This window comes from Lipotes vexillifer, unplaced genomic scaffold (assembly GCF_000442215.2).
Source record: "Lipotes vexillifer unplaced genomic scaffold, Lipotes_vexillifer_v1.1 scaffold487, whole genome shotgun sequence".
In the NCBI taxonomy this organism is placed as follows: Eukaryota; Metazoa; Chordata; class Mammalia; order Artiodactyla; family Lipotidae; genus Lipotes; species Lipotes vexillifer.
In genome coordinates, this window is record NW_006782062.1 from 1,334,678 (window position 1) to 1,345,137 (window position 10,460).

Sequence of the window (10,460 nt, forward strand, 5' to 3'; positions counted from 1 at the left end):
TAATTATGACTTTCTCCCTTTGTTTTGATAACTTGGTTTATACTTCCATTGATTAATTCAAGAAACCTATACATTATTATCAAGCGAATGGGCTAAATAATCTTAAGTAAAGCAGGGTCTACAAGTAGGAATCTAAGTCATGACAGACCTCTTTTATTCTGGGCTCTGAAACAGCCCAATCCATTGTCAACCTAGTGCCTCAAGCCACAATATGCAGTCCATGAGAGGTGGGACTCAAGATGATACCTATTTGCCCTTGTAGTTCTTAAGAGTAAAGGTTTGACTAATGCCCAAAGGGTAAACATCCCTTAATCTGACACAATCAGAACCGGTAAATGGTCAAATGATAGAAAAAGCGGTCTATTTTTAACCGAAACATTCATCACCAATCTTTTGACATAGGACCAAGGACTTTTCTTTGAGTTCTGTTCTGGGAATTGGAATTCCGGATTTACTTTCCTATTTAAGCCACACTAATGCATCATCTGAGATTTCCAATTTCAGTTTCCTCATTTTGGAGCAATAAATAGGTATTTGCAAAACAATCTGAATGCAGATTCTTTCTCCATTGTCACTGTAGTCCTCCCCTCCCCTTGCTAATAATCTTTTCAGTTATCTCTCCACATATAATTCAACAACACTCTCATTTTGTCAATTAATCTCTGTGAGTCTTTCCAAAGCGTTCAGGTTCGTTTTCACAGGAGTAACTTTCTTTCACACTTAATATGTCACTTAAATCATGTAATTTTGTATATAATAACATGTGGCTGGAAGAAGCTAATTTGGGACCAAACCAAGACCTCTTGGTAAATGTAAAACTCACCAGAGGGAACTGCTTAGTATGCATGGGTGTCACCCAGTAGGTTTAAGTAATGCAGCAGGGAAAAAAACATATACTCCTATAAGTATACTTATACTTATATACTCCTATAACATATACTCCTATACTCCTATAAGGTATCCCAGACCTGTTGCATCTGACTCCCTTGAGAATTTTTTTAAATGTCTCAGCTTATTCTTATACACATTCAATTTGATAAACACTGCTGCCATATTATAGAGTAGTTGCTAACATTTAACATAAGGGGGAAAACTGCCATACAGTAGAACAGCAATTTCCAGGGTAATTCCAAGAGAACCCTGTTGAAATACACTCTTCCTTCCCATCACTAGTGTAGTAGATATTTATTGAGTTACAGTTTTAATTTTTTTTAATTAAAAAAAAAATCTTCCTGATATCAAAATTTCTTTCCTATGTGAGGGTAATTCCCTGTGAGCTTGGTGGAAAGCACGGCTTATCTCCCCCACAGAAGGTGAATGGATCTAGGTATTTTGTTCCTGGGGTACAGGCACATGACCTAAGTTCAGTCAATTGGATGAGCTCTCCTAGGACTTTATATCTGAGAGAAGTGAGGCAAACATGTAGGGGCAGTTCAAGATTATTCATGCTAGTTGTGGATTAACATTCTGGCAATGACAGAGCAAGTGTTAAGAGACAGCAATGCTGCCGTGGTGGAGAAGTATTCTCAATGAAGTGGTGGCAGTGGGAGTGTCTGAAACATCAATGTCCTAAACATGTTGCTAAGCAGAATCTTGGCAGTACTCTTATGATACTCAGCTTCCCTCGGTTACTGCCTTCTTCTCAATGTTTTTCATCACTTCTGTAAACTATTACATGTACACGTAGTCATATATTTACATATATACACACTTTCAATAAATGCATGTTTTTTTCTTAAATTAGATAAAATTAGTGTTTGACTGGTACAGCAAATGTACACCTTCTTTGAGTCAGGTACCTGGGGACCCTTTTGACCCTCTGATACCCATGGCTGAGAGCCATGGGCGAATGCATCTTCTTTTAGTTCCCAAAGCAAAGAGCTGACATTTCTACTATTTACAGTAGTTTTGCTCCCCAGGGATGATCCTGGGGTACTTAGGGTTAATGACTGAATGCATAAGAAAGTTTTCAGAGCTAAGAAGTATATGGAAACATATGTGACAAAATGTAACAACATGGCTGAGTTTTATGGTTTTTGTCTTCCATTCAAATAGCAAATATAAAATAATAAGATGATACTCTTTTGGGAAAGGTCTCCAAATACAGAAATTTATTTTTTGTATGCAGCAAGCTAAATGGTTTTTAGTACACAAAGGAGAAATAGTAAAAGATGAGCTACTTCTGAAAATGGACAGGAGAAATTATCCTTCTCGTGAAAATTTAAAGAAGTTATTTTTGTTATCCTCAATTTGTTTTTAAGGTAAAGCAATTTATCAAGGTGAAAAAATTCTACCATAATAAAGATCAACTGACTTAAGTTGTATCAGCAACTACCCTAAATGAAGGTTCTCTCTTAAACTGTGATGAAAGAATCCTAGTCACTGATCTTCAGCCAGAATCTAAGTATCTGTAATTTTAAGCTGATTTGAATCCAATTTGGGTAGAAATGGATATGAGTGTTTGTCTTACATAATAGCTTGCCACAGCCTACTACTTGAATCATGTAGCATATGGAAAATGTGTTTAGCTTCTTGTAGAATTTCACAAACCAAAACAGAATCTATTTCTATGCACATGGTTTGTTTACAGTCATTATAAAAGTATTACTGTGTTGCTTACTAGTTAGAAAAAGCAAATGTTGGCACATTGCAGACTCCATTGCACTGGTCTTTAAGAAATATATGTATTGCTTTTGAGTTAAAAAAAAAAAAAACACAGTAATTGCATGTCTTTTGCTTTAGACCTAAACATTATTTTTAGGATGTATTTTAATGCTTCCACATGATCTCTCTTCTAGATATTTTATACTAGCTATGGCTGAAGTTTTATGTAAATATCTTAGAGATTGTGCTCATGCTTAAATGAACTGTCATTGAGGGATTAATACTGTAACCTTTATGAGCATGTTTTATTAATATCTTATCATTAAATTGAATATTAATAACATTTAACATTTAATAAACATAGAATGTATATATAGGAATGTATTTCATGCCAGTGGGTTTTGAATATGTCAAAAAGTCACTATACCAGCCCCCCACATCATTAAACTTACTTCTCATAATGTATTAATTGCACTGGTACAACACATTTAAGGGGCAGTTCTGGATAAAAATGATTATAATATCTTTGTTTGTCAGCATGCTGAGCAGTATGCCCTCAAGAAACAGAAGTGTTTCATACAGCTTTTGAAAATATTTTTACACTCTTAAATTCTGGAAATATATTTGCCATTAAATGATTTATAATGAAACTGAGAATTAGAGGAAGAGAATTCAAAACTATGAATATTATGAGAGATGATTAAATATTTTTATTATACTAATCTGGTTATTCTTAATGGTAAAGCAGTATAACTTGCCTACAAAGGAATACTACTTTAAATGATTAAGTAATTAAAATATACTTTAAACTATTTTTATCCTCAAAATACTAAACCAATTTTTATCTATCTACCTACCTACCTATCTATTTAAATGGTTTACCATGAATTTAAATATTTTTGATAGGTATCCTGACAGTAAAAACCCACTCCTTTTTTTATGGCAATTAAGGATTATGTTAACATGAAAAAGTAACTTTTGTACAGCTCTGTCATGTAGGAGAATACATGTGAACATCTGAGGCAGTTTCATCTTCATTTGGGAAAATTCCGTGGCTATATCAAGCTTCCTCTCTATTAGTTGGTTTCTTTTACCACCCCCTCCCCAATTTAATAATAAATATAAAACTAATAAAACTTATATTTAGGGAAACTTTCATTAGGTGTTTTGCTAATTCTATTTTGTTTGTCATTTTGATATAATAAAAAGTTTTACACATAAAACACATGTACATATGTCTATGTATATACATATATAATTGCTTATTTTAACATGGCACAGTGGCTACTTCTGAAAAGCTCTTTAATTTTATGAAGGCTGTGGAAATCTCAAAAGGGAAATCTCTATTTCAAGGAGTATTCTCCTTGTAAAAGTAGATCCATATTTTTCTCAGAGTACAGCTCATAGCCAGATCATTGCTCATGACCCACTTGCCTCTTCATTTGGAAGATGTTTTTCTCCCTCCTATATCCAGGGGATATATGTTTCTTAATACAAAGTTTACACCTGAATTCAAGGATATTTGGAATATAAAGAATATCCTTCTTGCACTGCTCTAATTCATAAAATGCCAAGTATATTCATAAGTACAAAGATTAAGGATATTGGATTATTAGGGATAGTTCCCATTTCAAATAGGTTTTGAAAAATAACCTCTGAGTTCAAGCATCTTCTGCTCCACTGCCACCCACCATGTACTATTATCAACTGAAATTTTTCTCCAGAGACACAAAATCTATTGTTTTGAAGTGAGTTAATGCTTAAAAAGCAAAATAACCTGAATTGATGTAGTTTACACCGACATTAGAGGGTCTACAAAATTTCCATCACTGAACAAAGCCTGATAAAAATGTAAGTAAGTCACATCACCATGATTGAAGACCTCCTATATTCACAACACTGAATTAGACCTGATAAAGAAGGAACATATTTCTCAATGCTGATATGTAAAGCAATGATATTATAATATATCCTTGAAAATATAGGGATCAGGGTCCCACAACAGAGGAGAGAAGATGCTGAAAAGATGGAGAAGTGAGTATCTTCAGAATCCAGTTGGATATTTAAGGGAAAGAAATGACTTGCAGAGTTCTGTCATGGGTGTTAGGTAGATTTCAGTGTCCATTCACCACCATCAGAGTACAGAGTGGGAAGTTCAGGAGAGGCTGAAGTAGTGAAGCCTGGATGAGCTAGGAAACAATGATCCAGAACTCTATATAAAACTGAGGTCAGTGCTAGGGATAAGTGTAAATTAACTAAACCTTGCACTGTGGCCCTTTCAAACAACTATCATTGTGTAACTGACATCTTTGTCAATTTTCATCTGGACTAAGTCGTTCTCTAGGCTTTATATTACAACCAAAGTAACTATTCCAAAATAAAATCTAATAATCTTTCTTTCTTGCTTAATAACTTTCATTGGTTTCCTACCGCCCATAAGAAAAAGTGTAACCTCCTTATCTTGATACAGAAGGCTCGGTAGGACGTGGCTATGGCTTGCTCTGCCAGCTCTTCTCCTACAGCTGCCCACTGTGGCCTTGCACTCTGGCTTACAGAAACACTGGCATTGATCCACTATGAAGAGCAAGCTGTTTTATAAATCCATACCTTTGCATATGCTGTTCCTCCTGCATAGGGTGCTGTCTCCACTTTCTAGCTTGTTTCCTTTCTTATACCCTTGTAACTGGTAATTCCCATCATCCTTCAAGATGAAATTGTAATATTCTCCATGATAAATTTTTCCAGCAACAATCCTTCTTCTGTTATCACTGGACCTTACATTTCTAATATGACAATTAGACAATTATTTTAATCATTTATATATCTGCCTCTCTTATTAAACCAGGAAATTTCAGCTATTTCAGGTGGTTTGGGTTGGAAATAAGTCAAATGATGCAATAATCCATAGCTTTCTACCAAAATGTATTCTTTCTATCTATCAATGAATAAAAGGAAGCTCTTTAGACTTGCCACATCCAAATTCCTCTTTCTCAGATATTTGGATAAATTTCAAGTCACCATCTTATTACACACACTATACTTGAGAAGAATTCTAAATGTCAAACATATACAAAGGGAGAGAGAATAGTATAGTGAATCCATTACCCCTTTTCAACAATTATTAACTAATGGTCAATCTTGTTCTGCCTGTGATGTCCATAGCTCCACTCTCCTTTTTCCTTCCAAATATTTTGAAGCAAATCCCAGACGTAATAACTTTTCATTTGTAAATATTACTGTATATTTCTAGAAGATAAGGACACTTTGAAAACATACTGATGATACCATTATCACACCTAAAATATTAACAATTTCTTAATATTAAGAAATCCTTAATCAGTATTCAATTTTGTACTACTTCTCATTTTAAAAAATTGTTTGTTTGAATAAAGACCCAGTAAAGTCTATACTGGATGGGTTGACGTTTCTTTTAGTCTAAAGCAGCAGTTCTTAACTGGGGGCAATTTTGCCCTATAAGAGACACTTTTGGCAGTCTGGAGACATTTTTAGTTTTTACAACAGCTATGGACTGAATGTTTGGGTTCTCCCAAAATATGTGTGTTAAAATCCTAACCTCAATGTGATGGTATTTGAAGATGGGCCTTTGGGAAGGTTAGATTAGGTCATATACAGGTGGGGCCCTCATGATGGGACTAATGTCCTTATTAAAAGAAGGCACGGGATCTCTCTGTGCTCATGCACAAGGCCGTGTGAGAATATAACTAGGAAAAGGCCTCTTATCAACAATCCAACCATTGGATTATTGTTTAAGCTGCCCAGTCTACGGAATTCTGTTGTAGCAGCCCAAACTAACTGAGACAACTAAAGGAGGGGTGCTACTAGTACCTGGTGGGTAGAGGTCAGGGATACTGCTAAACATCCTACAATGCACAGGAAAGCTGCCACAATAAAGAATTATCCACCCCACCACCCCACAAATGTCAATAACACAAGGTTGAAAAGCCCTGGTCGAGTGGTTCCTCCTTCACCTATTTCTTATTACAATTTATTCATTGAATAAACTGGGTCATTTGTCCTACAGAATTTTCACAATATTTTGCTGATGACAGACTATGGTATCATTTTTATATTTTTCTGTCCCTTGTATTTATTAGCAATTAGATTTAGAAGCTTCATCAGATTTAGACCAATTTTTTAGCAAAAATAATTGATTTCATAGGTAGTATTGTGTACTTCCATCAGGAGGTACACACTGTCTTATTCTCTCTCATCACTAGAGAGAACTCTTGATGATCAATGTCTAGATCCATTAATTCAATAGAGGTCCCAAAATGATAATATTTTATTCTTATAATTTCTTAATTTATTAAAAACATCAGTTTCTTGGAAATATTTTTTTACAATGTTTGATATGAAAATAGCATAGTGCATAAAACATTTACTCATTCTGTATTTCTTTTCAGAAATATCCTGTACCACCTTGATGGGAAGACAAGCCAGTTTTCAATACTCCTGGAGGCTTGGGAACACTGCAAGTCACTTGCATCAAATGAGACCCTTCAAGAAGCCCTGTCAGAAGTATTGAACAGCATTAATGCAGCTCAGGTTTACTTCAAAGCAGGACTTGATGTGTTTGAGAGTGTCTTAGTTGGAAAGAACTGAGAAAACTCTCAGCATTTGAAAACGTTTGTTTACAGTTCCTCAAGTGAAAGCTCTAATCTGACTAGATTTTCTGACATTGAAGACTTTTTCCCTCCAATGGCTTTTGATATAAGTATAAAGCTATCTTCCTTTGTATTTTTTAATGTATGTGTAAAAAGAGCATTTTGCACATTTAATATTGTTTCTTATATCTAGATTTCTGATTATGTAAAAGCAAGTTATTGAAATAATACTTAAGGTTTATCTATTAAAAAGAAATCTGCTGTATCTATATCTATCTATATATCTACAGATATAGATATATCTGTAGATATATAGATATATATAAAATATTTGGGGGGGGAATTTTCCAAGAAGTTCTGGACAATCTTCGGTCCTATGGATAAAACACGTAGAAACAAATGATTCCCTGTGTTAGAGCTTTAGTGACCTAGTTTCTGTAATAGAAATGAAGAGTTGATATGGTTTCAGATTAACTTTCACTATCAAGTATTCGATATGAAGAATGCGTATTCTGACTGAGTGACTGGTTGACCAAAACCACTTTGAATGTGACTATTTTATGAAGTGAAGTGCCTGTTAGTAACACAACTAGATGTAGTAATACACTGGTTATGAAATTGTATTTTTTTAAGTATTAATGAAAAAAAAAAAAGAGCCATAAACATTCCAGGGGAAAATCTTAAGGTAGCTGCATAGAGCAATATAAATGTAAATTTTTTTCCTAACAACTTATAAGGTGACTAGCTTTGAAATCCCTAATTTGTCTCAGTTGATTTCAGGAGTGATGTACGTCTTACGAGGGAGAAAATATTTATTTCTTCCTGTGCTGTTTCTGTTGGAAGCACTGAGATAGAGCTACTTTAAAATGAAGCATCTCACATTGCTCTTCCTTCATGTACTTTTCTGAAACTCCTTGCTGTAAGGCACTTTTCACAGAATACCATATAATTTCCACAGGAAAGTAGCAAAGTTTCTCTTTGAAAACCCAAAATATCTTAAAAAGCATCAAATTGCTATTTCTGCCACTAACAAAAAGGACTTCTTATGAAAGAAATAGTTATTTTGATCAACGAAAAGCTCCTTAATTCTACAAAAAATCTTTTGATGTTTTTTCCCTTCTTTATCCTTAATTGTGACTAAGATGACAATGTAGAAAATATTCATGCTTCTACTTTTAGGCAGAAAATACAGTGTTACTATACTTCAGTTCTTCTCTCATGTTGAAAATGAAGCTTTTCATACTGACATTGTCATTGAATGGCCTTAGTACCCACTATTCCCCGAAGCCACAGAATTCCATTAGGTGTTTAAACTTTGAGCTTACCTTTAGAAATTGATTTGGTATTTGACAAAGCAATTCCCCTTAGGAAACATATCCTCAGAATATTTCATGTGGATTATTTTTCTCTAACACAACATTGAAACACACGTCCCCATCATATGCCTCCAGAGCAACTTCATAGACAGTGTCTATAGGTCTAAGTCTTCACTTTTTAATGGATGAACATAAACCTAATCTTAGTTTAAAGGGAAACTGAAGTTGAAAGGAGAGAATTAATCAGCATTGATTGATTTATAAAGGTCAGCTATTCCTACTGTAAGTAATGCTTATATGCTCAAGGCAAAGAAGAGAATTGAGGCAATTAGCTAGATAATTCAAGCAGAAATCCATTTTCATCTGAATTGCCTGTGTGCACATATTTTACATAAAAAATGAAACTACCTTACAATATATATTTCGTAAACAATGCACTTGTGTGTCTGAAAGTATTTGCCATGTTGAGGAGTGTGTATAGGAAAGGGCTAAAGAACCAAGCTCCCACAAGCCTCAATGTCAGTGCCCTCTCTTGCTACACAGAAAACAGCAGAAAAGAGGTGGGAGGAATACACATACAGTTGCATGTCAGGTCAAATAATAGAATCCCTTATACCAAAGGATCAGAAATAGTGAATCAAGGTTCAATGTATTCATTCTAGTTCTTCCTTTGGAGCTGAATTTGAAACAAACAAAGACAAATAATTATCAGTTAGGTAGTTTATCATTTTAGAACAAAATCCTAAGTAAATTCACTCCCTTAGTTTCTAATATAGCATTGAGAGCACAAAACACTTGTGTTCATATATTTTTGTTTAAAGACTGTGTACTTAGCTAAACCACACTGCACAGATCAAAATCTCAATATTCTGTATTTTTTACTTCTATATTATATGGTATTCGCTACTTGAAGACTGAAGTTAACTATGGACTAACATTTTTATTAGTCTATTTAAGAGATGATGTGAAGAAACTAAATTATAATTAAAACAGATGTCCATCAATTATATAAATGTTGCTCTACATCTTTGACTGCAACAAACCTCTTAACTAAGAACATTACTGCTATAGTCTGATTACCTCAGAGTTTCTTTAAATTTATATCATTTAAAATTTTCCCTAATAGATCCAAGTAAATAAAATCCTTTGCACATTAAAATAACAAGTGTTTTCAGTAAATTGGTAGTAGGTTTAAATTGTTGCTGAGATATCTGGGTGCCTGGTACTTCTCACAATCCTTCATACGTAGTATTCTACCAGGACATAATGAATCATAAATGATTATTCTCCCAAGAAAATGTGGCAGATGTGCACCACTGCAATTTGGGTTCAGGCAAGGGCACACGTGGGATACAACCCTTTGTGAAAAAGTATAGATTCCAGAGTAAAAGGAAGCCTGAGACATTCTGATCTAAGCCCTAGGATGTTACCTTCAGTCGGGAAAGCATCAGTGTTCCCATCAGATACACTAACTGCATACAAAGTGATTAAGGAACTGGGGTAGAGTCACATATTCAGTTAGTAGCAGAAGTGCTGCTAGAATTTAAGCTTCTCTGCTTTCTCATGCAGTATATAATGGGGTTATAAATGATCTTTTCCAGTACACTCTATATAACCAGCCATTCTATCAGATGATGTATGGGCTGGAATCACTGCCTTTTAAATGAAGAACTAGTTCATTCTCTGACTATACCTAACAAATGAAACTGTCCCAGGGAATCCACGCAAAAGGCACAAAGCCTGGGTACTTGTGGGGAGGTGGAGAGTCTCTACATGACACCAGCAGTCAGGAAGGAGGGTATTAAGTAAAATGCTTTTATGAAAGGACATTTTAGCCCTATATTAAATCAGCAGTTTAAATCAGTATTTCTGATTTGGGGGAAGAAAGCCTAGGAATCTTCATCTTCAAGCAAAA

General features: G+C 34.6%; 1 protein-coding gene across 1 annotated transcript in view; it reads left to right on the forward strand.

Moving 5' to 3' along the window:
- Positions 1-7,227, forward strand: part of NAALADL2 (N-acetylated alpha-linked acidic dipeptidase like 2) — a 903,327-nt gene extending 896,100 nt beyond the window's left edge. Inside the window, exon 15 of the mRNA XM_007454970.1 lies at positions 7,029-7,227. Within this exon, the coding sequence (XP_007455032.1) occupies positions 7,029-7,227 (199 nt within the window). The remainder of the gene's footprint in view (positions 1-7,028) is intronic.
- Positions 7,228-10,460: the final 3,233 nt, after the last annotated feature.